Source organism: Solea solea, chromosome 6 (assembly GCF_958295425.1).
Source record: "Solea solea chromosome 6, fSolSol10.1, whole genome shotgun sequence".
In the NCBI taxonomy this organism is placed as follows: domain Eukaryota; kingdom Metazoa; phylum Chordata; class Actinopteri; order Pleuronectiformes; family Soleidae; genus Solea; species Solea solea.
Genome location: NC_081139.1, coordinates 9,534,870 through 9,554,432, shown reverse-complemented (window position 1 = coordinate 9,554,432; position 19,563 = coordinate 9,534,870). Strand labels below are relative to the sequence as shown.

Here is a 19,563-nt window from a genome sequence, read left to right as displayed (position 1 = left end):
CTCCTCTGTAGCAGTGTCATAGTAATCATAACTCCTTAGTGTGTTTTATATCAGAGGTTTCTGTTCACTGTGAGTAACGGCACCTCCTCCTTCACTCACTGATTTTGGTTTGACAGCTATGAGATGTCATTTGTCCTGAAAATGACTGTCTTTCTTCCCCTGATGTAAAAACACACAGAAAAGCTCTGCTGACACTTTATTTACAATCCCTAAAGATGAGGAAATGAAGAATACCGAAGAGGAACAGAGAGAAGAACACACTGCTGCTGCTGCTGCTGCTGTGTGTGTGTGTGTGTGTGTGTTACTTCAATACAGAGTATAAAACTACAGAACAAAATCCAAACTGTAACACATTGGAATTTCCCTGAAAGAACAGGAAACTTTGTTTGGCTGTAGAACAGAACTATTGATGTAATGAAACTAACTTGACTCGTCGTCATTGACCGGAGATGCAGTTGAAAGTTAGAAGTAGCTTGTGTGTGTGTGGACCTTGCCTTAGATAGTTGTTTTAAGTGTGATTATTGGAGGCACTGACTGTGCTGTTAGCGCCCCCTGCCTTTGAGACACAGCCTGAGACACTGACACTGACATGAACAGACTTTTCCAACAGGAAACTGAAGTTTGTAAACCACTCACTCTCCCACACCAAAGTCCAGAGAGAATATCAGTGAGAATGACTGGTTGTTCATCTCTATATGTGTTGGCCATGTGATGGACTGGCGACCTGTCCAGGGTGTGACCCTGCCTTTCACCCTATGTCAGCTGGGATAGGGTTCCGGCACCACGCGGCCCTCGTGTGGAGGATGAAGCATCTTTGGACTTCAGAAATGTTGATATGCTACATGGGGAATCGTACAAATCAAGATTTCTTGCAGAAAAGTACAAGAGCAATATTTATTCTGGGACACCAAGCTACTGAATGTCATGTTATACACACTGCCTTAAAGAATTGCCATGCACACTTTTGTTTATAGACATTTATCTGCTTTCATCAAACGCTTTAAAATGTTGTGAATCATTGTCTCTAAACCTGAAGAAAAACTGCACCTTAGTTCATGAAACAGTCCTCTCACTTATGTTCTTTTGAGAGTGCCATGATCTTAAAAAGTGGGTTAGTTACCGACGTGGGTAATTAATTACATGAAGCAAGTCTTCAGAGAGGTTACACTTACCTTTGTGGTGTTGATGATGTGAAGCTGCAGCCGAACATAATCTATCACTTGGCTGGCTGTAGGCCAGGTATCCTCAGTATGTTCCACAGCACTGTCAGAGGGAAGGGTTAAAAACTCATCATTGCCGCCACAATCACAGTCTGAGCATCACTCTCTCTCCATCTAACCAAATATTAACATGGATGATCAGATGTTGGTTACACTTCCATTAGTTTGTTAATATCTTTGCGTTAAAAGCGTCTGACACAAGCTTTTAATTTGATCACATAGAAATCGAGATAGATGCCTTGTTACTGACTCCAGTGTTTGGAGTCACTTTAATGTGACCAAATCAGGATTGCAAAATACATTGTAACGTTAGTGACACAATTTTACTTTGTCCTGTCAGTGCACATAGAAGAAGATTCCCCTCTTTTTCAAAACACAAGCTGATATAAGTAAATGATGACGAAATTTATTCCAACATGTCAGACAGAGCAATTACAGCTCTACTATATAACAAGAACATATACATAACACTGTTATATACTACATATGCAAACTGTATTCATATATTATTAAAAGGCCACTTCACCCAAAAAATAAACAGTTTTTGACTAATTTCCAGAGATAAATGTGTTATTCGATCCATGAGACAGTGAATCTGAGATACATGTCCCATTCCCACAATAACTACAGAGGAAGTTGGGATTGAAAAAAGGAAATAAAATTGATAAATTGATAAACGTCAAAGTCACTTCCTTCAAAGACAATAAAAGCCCTACACTGCTACTGTGTTTCTGTCAAGTTTTATGAGTAAAAGAAATCGAATCAATAAAATGAAACTGGTCAAATTTAATCCGTCATTGTAATACAATGTTAATTGAACAAACACAGCAGCATCATAATGACTTTAAGTCTATTCTTCATTTTGATAAAGTGGGGGGAAAAATAGGTAAAACCGCCATTTAATGTAACTGTTTTAAAGTCTTAATATATGCTGTTAGGACACATTTTTAAATACATGTTACCCAAAGGAAACAAAGTGATGCAAAAATGCAGAAAATGTATCTGAGTAAGTGTTTAATCATGAAAACAAAAGAAAGGCAGGGAAACACAATAAACATCTTTAAGTAGCTCATAAATAAAACATATATTAAGACATGTATACATAAGGTCAAACAGGCATCGTTGTTTATTTTCTATTCTGTGAAGTACATGTGAAGAGAAGTTGAATGAATTAAAAAAGAAAAAAAGAACTCTTGGCAATTCAAACACATTCATATTTACAGAACTGTTGAAAAAGCATGAACCAGTTTTTATGATGTCTGTCGGGAAGCAGGTGAGCAACATGTCCAGAAACACATTTTAGCTGAGTTTGCACACACACACACACACACACACACACACACACACACACACAGACACACGCACATGCACGCACACACACAACTCGATGTATTTCAGAAACATTTCTGCATCTTTTCTGTGAGCGACAAATGATTAGATGAGTGGGCCTAAAAGAGCAGAAGGAACATCCTGCTTAAAATGACCTGTAAACACTATTTGACTGCGGTCAATAGAAACATTGAATGTATTCAAATGTTTTATAAGAGGTGTTTGAAAAGGTTTTTTTTTCTAAAATGTAAGAAAACAAATGGCAACATAACTGTGTTGAATAGAAGCAAATAAAAATGTTTACCACTGTGTGATGAGTCACCAGCCCAGTGGATCGTTTCTGTCAATGAAAAACTAAATAAAAATCCATTTCCTAAAAGAAATTGACAGAGCAAGCTTTTAAAAGTCCATCTTTTTTTTTGTACTTAATATGACACTGGATTAGAGCAACCAAAAGGTTCATGTATTTTAATCTTATTTCATCAATCAAGTGCTTAAAGGTGGTGGTTTGCTGGATTAAACTAAAACTACATGTTGCTTTGTTTTACCTGAAGTGGTTTTGGATGCTACTGTATATGAGAAAAGAGAAAAGACTTTGAATCACTTGGTCTGTCAGCAGGGTCGTTTGACATTTTGGCTGTGCTGTTTTCTACGTGAGAGAGAATTCATGGTTTCCTTCTTCCCGTTTCTCCTCCTTTCATCTCCTTCACCTTTGTCGTCAGATGGTGATGAAGCCTCCTTGGTCGCTGCTGACCGACTCTGGTACCACGCAGCGACCCCTCCTCTTGGTCACGCGCCGCTTCCGATGGAATTTGGCATAACAGCGAAATCCTTGAAAAAAGACCGCATGATAAACCAAAAGATCACCCGAGATGTGGGTGCAGATATCTAATATATTAGATATTAGATATTAGGTATTTATTTCTTAAGAAGTTGCACATCATGCCGGTAGATTACAACCCAAAGTCATCCTCACTCACCTTCCTCGCACATGCAGTCATCATAGCACTTGTTGTTGAGGCCTCTGTTGTGAAGTTTACACTCATGTTGCCTCAGGTCACAACAAGAACCTACACATACAATTCACCAATCAAACACATATAGATAGATATTTCCATGGAGGGAACTCATGTGTAACACCATAACATTTGACAGCAGCATGATAATATAAATTGTAATAAAAACAGTATTAATGTAAAGATAAAGACACCAAAACACTATATGTGTTCCTCCAAACTTAAATGATATTAAAGTATGTTTGTAGTAAGTGACCAGAGATATAACAGTGAGTCAATGCTTTTTGCAGTTAGTCCGGACGTCTAAAAGGACATTAGACACTCTATATTGCACATTTTATAGCCTCTGTACATTTTAACATAGTAATGGAAAAAAAACAAAAGATTATATGACAGAAAACTTTGTGGCTTAAACAGGTAAAATAAGCCAGTAATTCATTCAACAAAAAGAAAAAATGTTTTCGATCAGTGTTGGTCCTCTAGGACTCGCTGAGTGTCCGGCATGTTCTAGATGTTTCCCTGCTCAAACACACCTGATTCAAATGAAGGGCTCGTTAACAGGCTTCTGCAGGGCTCCATGACGAGCTGATCATTTGAAACAGGTGTGTTGGAGAGGACAAATGAGTTCTTAGAGCAGTAGTAGAGTAGTAGAGGAAGGACGTCAAAAGGTAGAACTTGACAACCACACACTATCAAACTGCAACTGTTTTAACTGTAAAATGCCTTTAGTTTTAGTTTTAGTTTATTTTGCACTGGTGTTGCTTTGTGTCTCTGTGTCACTGAAACGGTTTATTACAAATGCAGCAGCAAAATGTTTCTTTCTTTCTTTTATGCAAAATGACTTTATCCAATCGAGACGCCTGAGTTTTTTACGCCTGAGTAACACGTGTGATTCATACTGACCTGGGAGACAGTCCAGGTGGTGGTCACACGGCTCAACGGCATCAGCGTCTGCAGTCACATTTCCGCTGCTGAGGTTCTTACTCCGCCTCTTGTCTGCAGCCGACACAAGAAACAAACACAACACTTTGAGTCAACAGTTGTTACACATTTAAAAAAGAATCACCTTTTTAAAGCTGCTACTTTTTGGTGAAGCCACGTTTATGTGTACAAGGCCAGAGTCAAACATTTACATTGAGTATTATCTGACTTGTCCAACCAGACCCATTGTTTATTTACAGATTGAACTGTTGAACAACTACAGGGTGGACTGTCATAACCTAAACCGGCACTATTCAATTACAACCTCAGCTGGGCTGCATTTTCAAACCAAAAAATGTAACAGGGCCAGACATTATTTGCAGCAGGTGATGACAAATCAAAAAGTGCATTAAAAAAAATAATAAAAGAACTGGTAATAAAATGATTTTGGTCATACCTGTCCTTTGCACACCTCAAAGTGCATAAAAAAGTGTACAGTATTAGCTGTCACACGACACAACTTTCACATTCATTATTGATTCTGAAAAGACTTGGGAGTTCACACTAACCCAACTGGTTCATTCCATGTGTTACTAAGTCTTAATTGTTTTGTCTGTTTTTTAGTTTGCCGACAACATTGCACTGATTTGTATTTATGTCTACAAGAGCAACAGTTTCATCGCCATCGTTGTTTTATTCCCGCAACTTCGTGTCATCCTCGTCTTCCGACGCTATTTCCTGTGTCCCTTGGCAACATGTGTTTGCGGTTGTGTCGGTAATCGGGACACACGACCAGATTTTGTAGTGTGTCCCCAGTTTACGACGGCGTACAAACAATATGTTAGTCTTGGAACATGCAGAGAATTGAATGACTTTTCTCTTGCTCAGAGCACCTCTGTACTTCATTATACACCTGCTGATGTGTGCTATTGCTGTAAAGACTATTTTACATTAATTCAACTGAGAAAACTTGATATAATAATAATAATAATAATCATCGTCTGAGGTCAGAGACTTTTGTTGACACACGTTGACTAACAGCTCGTAATTCACCTTTTTGCCTGGAAGACGGCCAGGCGTCCACGGGTTTCATATCTTCGTAGTCAGTCCAGTCAAAAAGTGCCATGTCCAGAGTAGGCATCACCTCTCCTTGTTCTTTTCCACGGCCAGACCTCTAAATAAGGAGGAAAACTGTTGTTTAATCACATATCAGAGGGCACATTTACATCACTATAGATAAGGACAAGACAAACATGCCAAGATCAGAAAACAGCATCCTCATTTAGATTCATGATGTGTAAATTCTGCCATAAAAACCTACTCCTGGATTTGATTGTAACCGGCACGTGCATGTGTAAGGGAATATATCAGAAAGATCAATTCTGTCTCCTCAGATGAATGTTGGGTGAAACTTCAATTATACCACAGTAGAGGGAGATGACTGTTGTTTGATTAGATTGTTCTGTTTTACAGGTGAAAGCATTCAGGTTGTTCCCTGATGAAACACACTGGATTTGTGTTGCAGCGAGCAGCAGTGATGCATTATTGATTCATAAAATGAGTCGAGAGAGAGAGAGAGACACATACACACAGCAGCAGGAGCAGAGCTTAAAAACCAATCGATCGGTAACAGAGAACAGATTTACCCACAACTATATGTCACAGCTTTTGCATTGTTAATACGTATATAAATACACAGTCATATTGATTGAATCGTAAATGTATTGCACACAACCCCAGGCTCTGTGTTCTCTTTGAACACTGAACTTTGCACATTACTGAGCTCATTCAGTCCTGTACATTTCAAACCAAACAAAGTACAAACCGCTGTTATCTGTTTTAGTTTGAATGACTGCATTACATCTTCTGTCATTACATCACCTCAATTCAAGCCCCCACACAATAATTAACAATAGTAACCCTTTAACACCAAGCATGTCGCTGATGACACGTTGGCACAAGCGCACTTTGCATTACCGTAGTTACGCAACCGTTTGTGCTATTGTAAAAAAATTCCAACGTTTTCTGAAAGCTGAGAAGTTGCCAGTCAAAGCCAACATGTGGTTATTACGGTAATTATTACGGTAAAGAGAGTGGGAAGAACACCTGTACATAGTTACCATTTTTTGGCCTGTTTTTTGCATGAGAGACATGAGAAGACTCAGAAAATGTTATCATAAACATTTTTCATACTGTTCCAATTTCAAATTTAACATTTAGTTCATTTACAACTACAGTGTTTTTCTGAATACACCTTTTTGATTTCTTCAATTTTAAATCGTTAAAACAGTATTTTAACATGTAGTAAATTGTAAATAACTGCCTGATATTGGAAGTTATTTTTGAGAAAATGGACAATAAGCACTTAGTTACAGGACATTCTCTGGTCCTTTTATGGTAAAGTAAAAAAGTCCAGACGGACATTTTGAGGGTCAGGTGTTAAAGGGTTAAAACAGTTTGACTGTCATGTCCAACCTTCCACATCATAGCCACTGTTCAGCTCTCAAACTGCGGTTGGTTGATGTTTATTACAACATTGCAAGTTCTATACACTGTTAGTGTTGTTGTTGTTGTTTTAACTGTGTTTATTGAAAGCTAAAGATAAAAATAAATTACAAACTCAACAAATACTGTACATCATAAAATATAAAATATAAAATCCGAACGTTTCACTAGCATCTTTGATGGCTCCACTGTAAAACAAACAAACAAGAAAACCTATTCAATTTTTGAGCGGTAACTTTCTGCGATATAACATTTCCTCTGCTCTTTTTCTTTGAAGAGATGAAACGAAAATAGAAATGTTAAACAGTATAATCAAGACCTTGGGGCCTCTCTTGAGGAATATTGAATCAATGAAAAACCTAAGCTCTTCCTGCAAACAGATCCATACTTGTTTCCTCTGACTCTCAGGAAATGAAGCCGTATGTAAATATCAGTCCGATTAATTGCAGGTGGTTGCCCATTACTGCTCAGCTGCTCATTAAACTATCAACAGAAGATCGAACATTCATTACGAAGCCTGGCCGTGCGCGTGTGCCACTGAACCTGGGTTCAGCAGAGGCAACATCTTCTTCTTTTCTTTTTTTTTCCTCCCTCTGTCCAATAATATGTGACTGCTCTCACATTAAAGACATGCAGAGCGTCTCAGAATACCAAGCAGACATCACACAGGGAGGCTGAGGGAGATGCCATAGTCACAATGAGTTGCTTTCAAACCTTAGTGTAAATGTGTGCCACCACTACAAATATCACTGCAGATTAAAGACAAATATGACTGTTCTCAGTGGAAGAGTCCATTTTGGCTGGACAACGACAGCAGCCCTGCACACGCAAATGTGAGGGCTGCAGATAAGGATTTTCTGCCGACACATTCACTTTTCAGAGCCATTGATCTTCTAAAAAGCTGCAGTTTGGCTTGTGGTTCCAGGGCAATATGTAGTTGTAGTCATTTACGTAGTTAAAGAGAGTAATTTATTGCTCCAGTGTGTAGAATTTACAACATATATTGAATAAAATAATAATAATAATAATGTTTTTGTTCATTTATCCTAAAGCTGCAGTGTACCTTGTAGTGTCTTTTTGTTGTTGTTGTTGTTGTTGTTGTTGTTGTTGTTGGATGAACTCTCCACACAGTTGGCCAAAGCTGTACATATCAAATACTGGCTATAGTAATGGTTTGTTCAAGGTATTCAGGTTTTTGCAATATCCAACGTAAGCCCAGGTGCAACTAATCCCACATGACGGTCCTTAAAGTTGTAAGAGTTGTTGAGCAATGGTCTTAATATGGACAAAAAGCATTGTTGCTACAGCAAGGTTTCTTCACGGTCCTGCATGTTTTAGATGTCTCGCCGCTCCCACACACCTGATTCCAATGGTCAGCTCATTAGCGAGCTCTGCAGAAGCCTGATAACGACCAATTTATTTGAATCAGGTGCGTTGGAGCAAGGAAGCTCCTAAAATATGCAGGGCAGTGGGTCCCCGGGACCAGGACTGAGAAACACTCTTCAAGTGAATTTTTCATCATCCAAATCTATAATGCCTGTGCACATGTAGTCATTATAAAGAGGGTACTCAGAGGCAGGTGGTGATTTTTGATGCTGTGCAGAGAACAAAATGTTTTAAGACGTGCTCTTCAAAGTTTCTTGAATTTTAAATGTTTTAAAAGCAGTGTTTTAAAGGTAGTCATAGTTGGGTATATATTTGATTTAGTGAACCCACCTCTTTAAGGGGATAGATAATAAGGCATTAATAATCCTTTCAGAGAAACATGGACATTATTACAGTTTCACATGCTCAGCAAAATCTAATCTATCTCTACATGCTCTGTTCAAGAGAATACAACTATATATATATATATATATATATAGTTGTATTCTCTTGATCAGAGCACAGCAGTAGAATAACAGAAAGTGTGTCATTAATCCTGTTTTTCCTCACAAACGCAACACAATCTGTTGTGCTTTGAAACAGAAGCCGTGACAAACGCAACCATGACGTGGGCACTTGTTCAGTTTCTACTGTTGTTCAGTTCCATTAAGCATTTCATCTCTAACGGTTCCAAGAATGAAAAAAAAACTGTGTAATTAATGTTTCTACTTATAAATTCTGATTACATTCCACTCACAGGTGAAGCATCAATCAGAGTGAATGTGAAAGGTAGTGAGCGTTGCCTCACACACACACACACACACAAACCCTCCCCATGGTCACATAGATTTTGTTCTGACTTAGTTTCTAATAAAGGCAAAGGGAAAGCTGTCATAGAAAAATTCTTGCTGGTCTATGAACTGTGTGACTCTGATCCCAGAGGTAAAGTTTTATTATCAGGAACTCAATCATATCTATCACACAAACTGTGACCACCAGCCAGTGAGCGTTTCAGCAGCAGCACTTTCAGGCGTTTGCTGTACAGGGTGTAATTTCCAAAATGAACTATGAGGTTTGCGGCGGCTTAACGGCAGTAATGGGGCCCATTTTCACCCCGATTCCCCCGCACACTGGATCCACACTGAGGCGAAACGGACAAAGCCTTCAATAAGTACCAGGGCTTCGTTGGGGTTACCTGGGGTTTGGTGGAGGCCGGGGGCACTGTTGGGGGATGCTCGTTCATCACCATAGTAACCATGGCGGAGCCAGAGCCAAAAATGGCTGGGATGGGGGAGGGAGGTTCACTGGGCGGGGTCACACTCAGGGCGGGGGAAACAGCGGAGGGGGAGGAGGAGGGAGGGTCCTGGAACACATCTCTGTCCTTGAGTACAGACCTCTCCTCAGGCTCCAGAGGAAACCCTGTGCAGAGATGATTGACAGAAAGGGAACAACAATGGACGGGTTATGAGATTATAAGATTTGACATCACGTGACAGAAGTGGGTCCAGTTTATGTTTCACATTAGTGGATAAACATGTTCTCTAAACAAAATCTAACATTATCAAACCTTTCATCTTAGCTGTTCTGGATGCTGGCTAAATGAAAGTTTCCATAGCTCCATAACAAGTGGATAAAACCCCAAATGAGAAAGTGTCATCTGCTGTTCCCAAGATCAAGACTCTCAGCTTTAGTCTGACCCCCACCTTGATATAGAGGTGATGATAAGAGAATGACTGTAGTGAGTTATGACCCCAGGGTCATACTTTCCTTTATCCTTGATTCTCTCTCTCTCTCTCTCTTCCTGTGTGTGTGTTGCAGGTGTGCATGATAGACTGATTGTGTGTGTGTGTGTGTGTGTGTGTGTAAGTGTTAATATGGATCCCAGAAACTGATTAGTCCTGAACAGGAGGTTCCAGTATAAGAGGCCAGATCATCCAAGCTACAGCAGACTTCCTTTGAACTAGTCAAAGGTGGACTGTCGGCAGACATCATGCTTTTAAATCAGCCTTTAACATGGTTTGTTTAATGTGTTGCTCTTGGTTTACTCGGGGTTTGGACTTCATGTTGTGCCCATGTTTTCCCTCTAGAACAATTAGGATCAGGGACAAGGCCTGAATTTCTGCTACTCTGGTGATGGACTGATGGTAGAACATTAACTGAGCAGAACATGGGGAAATTTCACAATCAAGCTTATTTCAATCAATATCTACTAACAGAAAATAGAAAACAACATCGTGGATGCCAACTCCCACTAAATATCACCACCAACTAAACAAAGTAAATACTACAATGGGGGACACTTTCTGTTTTTACCAATGCTTCAATAATCAGAATCCTCCACATGGATTGACTCAAAATATGATCTGAAGCCCTTGTTACATGAACTATTTGTTCTGTTACCACATGGAGATCCCCTCTTCTATCTATACTGTACGTCCAGCAAAATCTCACCTTTACCATGTCGCCCCTTATCACGCCGATTCCCCTGTCTCCTGTGTTCAAACTGCTGTCCATGTCCGGGTCTGTGTCCTCTCCGTTTGGTTGTCCCCACCAAGTGGTTTTCTCGCACCTGGGACGGATTCCTCGTATTCATTCGAACTCTGTCCCTGTCCCTTCCTGGCCCCATCTCCAGTCTCACTGGGCTCAAACCTTCCAGGCCCGTCCCATCGTCCTCCAGCCAGGCCAGAGGGTGCAGGGCCCCGTGCGAGTACAGCTCAGATCTACCTTTGGTAATCCAGGCTCTCTTGCTCCCATGCCGTCCATGGTCCCTGCTGTTGCCGTGGCCCTGTACACTCTGTGGACGGTGCTGTAGGACACTGCTGTCATCTGTTGAGGTTTGTGACTGTCTCCTCTTGCCGTGAGACAGTGTCAGGGTGGAGAACAGGAACACCTGGAGCAGAATCCAGGAGAGAGCCATGGTCTGCACAACACAACGCCACCTGCTGGGAATATATAAAAGAACATGATGTGTGTCAGTACTGCACAGATTCTGTATTAAGTTTACAACACAACATTAATCCAAGTCTGGATTCAGGATTTAAATACTTCTGAACCTTATGGACTGAATGAAACCCAAGATCTTAGTTCTTTGAAGGAATATTGGGCTCAGTTAGGGAGAGAAGAGCTGCGAGATCCCTCTAGTGATGCAGACACACAGTCAGTATATGTTTGGGTTGTTGTAACTTTATAACCAGACATTTATCATGAGATAGTGTGATGGAGTAATAACTCTTGTCAGGGATTTAGGATTTAACTATGCCAATATAATATTGCTGATGTTATATACATTTTTTGGGGGGGAATGTTTGTTTCCACCCATTTTGTGATTTAGAATACTTGTAAAAAAATCTCTGGAGGACACCGGCAGTGAAGTCATTTCAGTTGTGTGGTGGATTTTCACTTTTACATATATATTAATCGACAACTATTTTATTATCGTTTGTTTTGCAAATGTGTTGCCTGTCTGATAATACAGTTTCACATACAGAAAATATGTTAAAAAAAATTAACCCGTGGAACAAACAGCATTTTGGCAGTTTTTTCCATATTTTAAAATGTACAATATTTACAGAGGCTATAAAAATTTGCAATATAGTGTCTAATGTCCCTTTTTTCAGCACTACAAAGGCAATCTGATGAAATGATTATTTTCACCAACTATATAAACACACCTGAGGAAAAAGTACTCAAAATGTTTAAAATCAGATTGAATATGTGAAATTTGGAAATACGTCATAGTTCAAAGTTGACTTGTTTTTATGAACAAAAATAAAAACTGTCTATTTTGTGAGTTCTGCACAATTATCCGTGCCGCGTGAGTAGTAAGGATTGAAACACAAATAATGAAATAATAAAAGACACAGACTAAAAAGTACTGTCGACGTGCCCTCTCCTTTGCAGCATTCATTCTCTTATCGCCTCAACTGTCAACTCACACTCCATCTTTCTCAGCCTCCTCATCTGGACTCAGTATAGGTTTGAGAAAACCATAAATATTATGGACAGACACCTGTGACTCATCTTCATCTTCCTGCCTTTGCCGGCGTGAGATAACGCACATGTGCACGTCTTCCATCGCTCAAAGGTCTCTGAAAGCCTACATTTCATTAATAAAGTCAACATATCAGTGAGGTGGGACTGCACTGAAATATGAGGCTCTGTGTGTCTGCATTTACACAGCGACCTTGTCCAAACATGAGTTATATATATATATATATATATATATATATATATTAACTGGAGAGGGAACACTTTTCCATCTTTTATTCCCCTTGTTACTACATGTGAGTCTACCTCAATACAAATGTCATTTAATGCATTTTATATATTCATGATTACATTTAGTTGACTTTCCATTTTGAGCTTTTAAAGCCAAACAGTTTCTTGGGGCCATTTATGCATAATTTAAGGATATTTTTATGACAATAGAATGAATATATATGAATATGAAGTTTGACTCCTTACATTTAACAATCCCCACTTTCATGTTTGCAGCAACATGTTAAACAAGAGCATAAATGAAAAAGATGTTAATTTAAAGGAAAAGAAAATATAGTATTTTCACCACCATATTTATCACCACCACCAGAGAAAGCAAACACCAATTCTTGTTGGTCTGAAAAAAGATGATGAACGTTTGGGTAAATGTCATTTGGGGTTTTTGTTTAGTTTTTGGTTTTTTTGTCCTCCATTTTAATAGGTTGAGAAAATCCATTGCGACAAGCACATGCAGCGTCATTATGGTGCTAAGGCAGGAGTCTCTTTTGTGTTAAAAGACAAACGACAGCGCGAGGCGTACAGAAAATCAATGAGGGAGAGGTATTGAGCTGCTAGTGATAGCTTGTGTGTGTGTGTGTGTGTGTGTGTGTGTGTGTGTGTGTGTGTGTGTGAGGTGGTGTTAGGGAGGGAGTTTATAAGGTTTATCACACTGGCACTCAAGATGGTGAAAACAGACAATCTTGAGTTTACAGTGGCTTATTTAGGTGTTTCTTAAAATGTTTGTGCGTGCGTGCGTGCGTGCGTGCGTGCGTGTGTGTGTGTGCGTGTGTCAGAGGATGCTGGCGGTGTCAGAGCAGGAGGCAGCACCCCCGGGGGATTTCAAGGCAGACTGCGTCGGCTGGCCTTTGGGAACTCGACCAGCTGTGCAGTTTGGCAAACAAGAGTGTGCAGCTGGCCGCTGAGGTGACATCTTTTTCTCCAAATAGGCCTCAGAGTGTCAGTGGGCACAGGAAATCGACCATGTCATGCACAAAGTGTGTAGCCAGGATTTACACTCCTGCCTGTTTGACACTGGAGGTGCTGCCAGTGTCGTGTGCTCTGGATCCTGCACGAGCAAAAGTTTGATTTGAGCAGGAAAACATCCAGAAAGCGTGACTCGGATTTACTACCAAGTATAACATATGTTAATAGTTGATTCAGAAACCATATACAAAAGGGCGGTGAGTTTTTGTTTTCTTCTTTTATATACAGTATGTACTTCCTTGTCCAGGGATCACAGATGTAAATAAGATGCATATTAATGTGCAACACAATAAACAAGTATTTTGTGGTAATTACATTGTTGGTGTTCCTTTATTCAGCGCTGCATGGATCCAGTCATTCGTCTATCAGTGCCACAACAACATGACCTTTCAAAAATTCATTCTCCCAACATGAAGACAGATGTTACGCCTCCATAGTAACAGAGGGCACCATGTGTAAAGCTCCATCAAACCTCGGCCCTGAATAGAGCTGTCATGTGAAAAGTGATGGAGAAAAAAAAAGGCGAGTATCTCAGGCACAGCAGTGCCTCATTTTCTTTCAGACACCCATGCACCGCTAACAGGTGGTCCTTTGAGGAAACACAGGACAGGATGATAATGGAGTACCCTGGGTGGTATCCTGGGTCTTAAGCACAGTCTCTGGAGTGTGATAAACAGCCACAAACACAACCACACAGGCCTCCACCAGAGCCACTGCTACTTATGTACTTATGACTGTGTGTTGTAGGTAAAGCCCAGCAGGAAATTCATCCGCTGCTGAGGAGAGGCCAAACAAGCGAGATGACGAGTGTCACTCGTACATTTTAAGAATCCACAACCGAAGGGCAGCATTCACCCAGTAAGGCATGGTGGAGGAAAAGCTTTTCACCGCATTAATCGTATCAGAATAATAATAGGCAGAATACGTTTATGTGTGTGAATATGTACAAAGAATTTGACGGGTTTTCTCCAAGAACTAAAACTGCACAAAAATGTGAAAAAAATTAGGATTTAGCAGCATGTGAAACAAGACGTGATGGTAATCAAACCACACAGATACTGTAATGTTTTAATATATGATATCTGAGGATATTTTCTTCTTCTTCTACTTTAATTAATCTACCTGATTAGATTTGTAAGATTGCTTTTTCTTGTCTTTTTTCAATAGATATTAACATTAGATGATGTTTCCTTTTGAGTTCCAACCAAGTATTTTGTTCTTAAAAGTAGGAAACAAGCTGTGTTGAACACAAGTGATTTTAAAATGACGCAAACAATTCATGTTTTGATTAGCTCCACTTTAAACATTTCATCAACAGCAAAACAGTGTTCAGTCCTGAAAATGATGCATCTATTCCCTTATCAACGTTAATGCAGCACTGACCGCTGGCAAATCTCACAACGATAGGCACAAAACGGTGTAAATAATAACAAGACAGCACATACACGTTCAGAGAGTTGTTTAGTTGTGTGACTTAAATCAGTATGGGGAGGATGTTCGCGATATCAGGGGAAATTCTCGAGTAAAAAGCAATAGAAAACGCACAAACTGCCTGTGATCTGATCCTGATTCGGACAGCTCTGAGTGCACCAATGTAAAGTGAGAACACTGTCTATATTAAACATATCAAATGCTACAAAAAAAAATCAATACTACATTTTGAGAGAGCCGACGAGCACAGAAGTTAAAATTGGATTATTATGGTTAACATTTCATAGAAAACACAATGTGTGTGTGTGTGGACCGAGAGCTTTTTATGAGTACAACGAAAACAGTATGAGGTGGCCACCAGAGAGAAATGCAGAGCAAGTATGAAGTAATCTTGCAAGAAATTGCAAAGAGGGCAGGCACTATTAGAGGCTGGGTGATTAAGCTCTGATGAGATCAGAGACCTCTGTGTGGTCAGTTCCTTCTGTAACACAACAAAAATATACTTAACACGGAGTGGATCCAGATCTGTGTCTGTGATGAGCAAGGTGAGCAGGGAAAGCAGCAAGGCAGAGCAGGAGGCCACCCTCAAATTAAACTCTGTGTGTGTGTGTGTGTGTGTGTGTGCTTCACCTGCTGTGACACCAAACCTCCAGGAGCCATCTGCTCCTGTTGTTTTATCTCTCATAGCAACCAGCGGGGCCATAAGAATCCAGCAAACAAAGGCTCCAGAAACAGACAGCTGAAGCAGAACTATGATGTCATGCAGAGGCCACACGCAGAGATTCCTATCAGGACACATTTACTTGATATATCGTAAGATGGTGAAACACACATTCATCACTCAATCTGATTTTGGAACAAATATGCTCGTTTGCAAATTAACAACAGGACGTCAGACGGGGACTTTAGGAGTGCATGACCGCACAGGCTGCATGGATCCCTGTGCAGCAGCAATATAACAAATCACAGCAGATCACCATATACAATCAGTCACAAAGAAAAACAAATGTATTTGTCAAAACCGTTGCTCCCTGTCGTAAAGTAAAAACCACTGCATATGTGATGCCTTTTGGATTTTCATAAACATCAACTCACTAACAAGCCTCCAAATAACAGCCTCTGTTAAAGCCTCTGCATAATAAACAACACCTCTCCCAAACTGCAGTTAACACCATTAAACTTAATTTCCTCAAAGGCCAATACCACTGACTTCAGCGTTTTAAAAGTGCTTTGTCTCTCAAAATCCCCAGCAAACAATGTTGCAGAAATTCCCCAATTGATTAGAAGGCTCTTTGCAGCTTTGAGGTGGGTATTGGATGGTGGAGGCCCCAGGAAGCAACACGGGGTGATAAAAAAACAAGAGCCATAAGGAGGGTCCATCTGTCAGCAAGTGAGATGAGGCGGAGAGCAGGAAGACACCGAGTGATTCACTGGTAATTTGGTCACAGGTACAACAGATGTGTGGCGAGACCACAACATTGTCGCCGTTGACAGTCGACAACGCGGCCCTTATCGCCTGCTTATGAGCACCAATGCCTGCACACACACACACACACACACACACACAGATTATCTCTGTGTTGCAATCAGTGCACGCACACACACTGACACACACAGCGGGGAAACCTCCTCCAAACACTCACATATAGGCATGTTCCAAAAATGTGTGAGACACAAACAGCACCAGAAGCACAGAAAGAGGCATCCCACAGAGAGGAGGGAGAATGAAAGAGACAAAAGATAGAAGGAGGAGGAGGAGGAGGATGGGAATGAGGAAAAGGGGGGGGGGGAGAAACTGAGAAGAAAGAAAAAAAAATAAGATGTAATGCTGAGAGAGAGTGGAAAGGGTGAAAGAACGAAGTGAGACACAAACAAGGAGGCAGGAAACGAAACAGGAATCAAAGTGGTGGAGAGAGACAGAGAGATATTGGGGGGGGGGGGAGAAAGAGGGAGGATTTGTCCCGTCTTAATTATTACAAAGTGTCACTGGCATCTTTCCTTTTGTGGCAGATAATGACACCAGCTGAATCAACCGCAAACCCACACACAAAAAACCTGCAAAGCTTTGGCTTCTGAAAAGCAACAACAAAACTTGTCCTTTTCAAAAGCGTGAAATGTGGACACCTGGCTCTGTGTGTGGATGTTGTGCATGGGAACAGTTTGACCGGTCAGAGGGGGCAAACTCTGTTTGCAGATGATCAAGTGAAGCATGCAAACATGTTATATGAACCCAAACTCCCCCCTCCTCCTCCTCCTCATCATCCTCCTCCTCCACCCTGTTAGTGGAAGTGAGCAGCATTGAGTGGCTGCCAATGTTGAAAAGAGTCTTGATCAAACACATGCAGCCACGCTTGGCAGTGACGTCCGAGGCAAGTTTCTCACCACTAGTGCTAGAGACTGGATGGACGCTCAGCAGTGCAGCATTTTTGGCCGCAAATCAAAACGGGGAACAACAGAAAAAGAGATTTGCTTGTCTAATGACCGAAAGAAACCAAGTGTAGCTCTTTTCAAAATGTGTTCAAATCCTTGTTTGATACTTTTGGATTAGATCATCTACTGCTGTCATTCCCAGAGGCTGCGTCAGCAACCACAGATGGGTTTGCAGGGGATTTATTTTGGGGTTTGCTGAATTGAATATCTTTCCAAAGGCAAAATAAAAAGTTTGGAAAACATCAGGAAGAGATTAATGTTTTTTTACAGGTATCAGAAGACAACGCAATTCACTTCTGCTCAAATGTTAAATGATGTTGGTCATTGTGTACTTTTCATTTTCTTATAATTCACTTTGGACTGGATCTGAGGTTTGTTGAAACAATTAATTGATTAATCGATTATTAATGTTTAAGCTTCTTAAATGTGAATATTTTCTTCATTTCTTTGCTCTGGATAACAAAGAAATCATTAAAAGTTAATCATGTTGGTTTGTGGACAAAACAAGACATTATATTTTATGGACCAAACGATTCATGGAGAAAATAATGGACAGATGAATCGATTATGAAAATAATGGTTAGTTGCAGCTCTAGTTTGTTGTGACTCCTCCTCATGTTTACTGCTTCCCTGCTGACTGACCTGTAAATAATCAACACCAACACCCAAACAAAGAAATATCCCTCACCTTAACCATAACCAGTTAATGTCTAACCCTAACCTTTCACTAACCACAATTCAAAAGAAATGAGGTTCTACCAAAAACCTAAGTCAAGGTTTATACCAGAAAAGAGGCGACAAAATACAAGTACACACACTAGTGTTCAGTGATCAACACTGGGAAGAGATAATCGCTGTTATCATTTCTGCTTTTCCTCTCTGTTCATCCGCCAAATTCCTGATGTTAATCTGGTTTAAAAGCATGATGACAGCAACCACCAACAGCACAAAACTTAAACTGATTATCGGATTTGAAGGATTTACTCCCTCAGTACAAAACTAAGTTTAATTCACTATTTGAAAACAGTGAGTCTTCGCAGCTTCTTTATCCTTTTTTTTTTTTCCACTTTTGTGACATGTTAGGATGAGACATTGGTGCGCTTTTACGCACAGATGGGAATCATGGTACAGTCAGGCAGGGGGTGATGGGCCACAGCAGTCTCACTCATTCATCACCTGGAGCCACATACAGTATCATACTGATGATGAGGACTTTATTTGTGAATGATTAAACATTATAAAAGGTAACGGATTGTCGTGAAGTGACTGCAAACTCATTCAGCATCTCAGTAAAACCACGAGCGACGATGCGAGCAGGTTAACGGGTACAACGAAACCCACAGAACGCTATTAAGCGACTCACGCACATGTGAGAATAACACAGTGCATCCATCTCCTTTCCTTGCAGTAAAGATGTCTCCTTACCTCCGTGCTGTTGGATGTCTTCTTGTATGTTGCTCAAGGATCAGTCATATGGCTGTAGAGAGACAGCGAGGACCGACACAGCGCAGTCGTCTGTAGTCGCTCCACGAGCACAGAGAGCATCCGGACTGTGAGCAGAGTTACTGGCTCCGTGTGCGCGCCTCCCAAGTGCGCGTCCACGCCGGGACCACAGGCTGTATCTTGGATGGGCTTGTCCCAGCAGGTGAGACAAGGAAGACAGGGGGTTGGCCACTGTTTGAAAGTTTATTTCCTCCCACTGCAAACATGGCTCCCAGCAGGGACACAAAAGTAGTTTAGTCTTAGTTTATTGGGATTATTGGGACACAAGGCAACAGATACTCTTCCTGGGTTCCCATGAAAAGACAGTCCATCCATCCATTGTCTAGCCCTTTATCCTCCACATGAGGGTCACTGGGGACAAAAGGTAGGGTACACCCTGGACCTGGACGAGAACAACCATTCTCTCACGCATTTACAATATGAGCAATTTACGGTGTTCAATTAACCCAGTGTTTCTCAAACCTGATCCTTGGGGACCCACTGCCCTGCATGTTGTAGGTGCTGCCCTGCTCCAGCACACCTGATTCTAATGAATGGGTCGTTATCAGGCTTTTGCAGAGCTTGATGACGAGCTGACCATTTGAAGGTGTGTTGGAAACACT

At 40.7% G+C, this 19,563-nt stretch overlaps 1 protein-coding gene across 2 annotated transcripts; it reads right to left on the bottom strand.

The window, feature by feature from the left end:
* Nucleotides 1-2,217: 2,217 nt before the first annotated feature.
* draxina (dorsal inhibitory axon guidance protein a) lies at nt 2,218-19,044 on the bottom strand. Of its 2 annotated transcripts, none has more exons than XM_058630572.1 (7): nt 18,884-19,044; nt 10,808-11,295; nt 9,552-9,775; nt 5,540-5,660; nt 4,469-4,561; nt 3,530-3,619; nt 2,218-3,380 (listed from the first exon to the last, which is right to left on the bottom strand). In XM_058630572.1, exons 2-7 carry the CDS (start codon nt 11,271-11,273, stop codon nt 3,268-3,270), a joined length of 1,107 nt encoding a protein of 368 aa, XP_058486555.1. In that variant the 5' UTR covers nt 11,274-11,295; nt 18,884-19,044; the 3' UTR covers nt 2,218-3,267. The 2 variants fall into 2 exon arrangements, with proteins under 2 accessions (XP_058486555.1, XP_058486553.1); XM_058630570.1 differs by having other exon boundaries at nt 10,808-11,298; nt 18,884-19,043.
* Between the last annotated feature and the right edge of the window lie 519 nt (nt 19,045-19,563).

Bases quoted from the DNA above. Each gene is read 5' to 3' on its own strand.
- draxina (XM_058630572.1), bottom strand. From the start codon at position 11,273: ATGGCTCTCTCCTGGATTCTGCTCCAGGTGTTCCTGTTCTCCACCCTG. The intron at 3,620-4,468 runs GTCAGTATGAAT...TTGTATGTGTAG, and splicing joins CCACCTGGACTGTCTCCCAG to GTTCTTGTTGTGACCTGAGG. The intron at 3,381-3,529 runs GTGAGTGAGGAT...TCTTTTTTCAAG, and splicing joins TGACTGCATGTGCGAGGAAG to GATTTCGCTGTTATGCCAAA.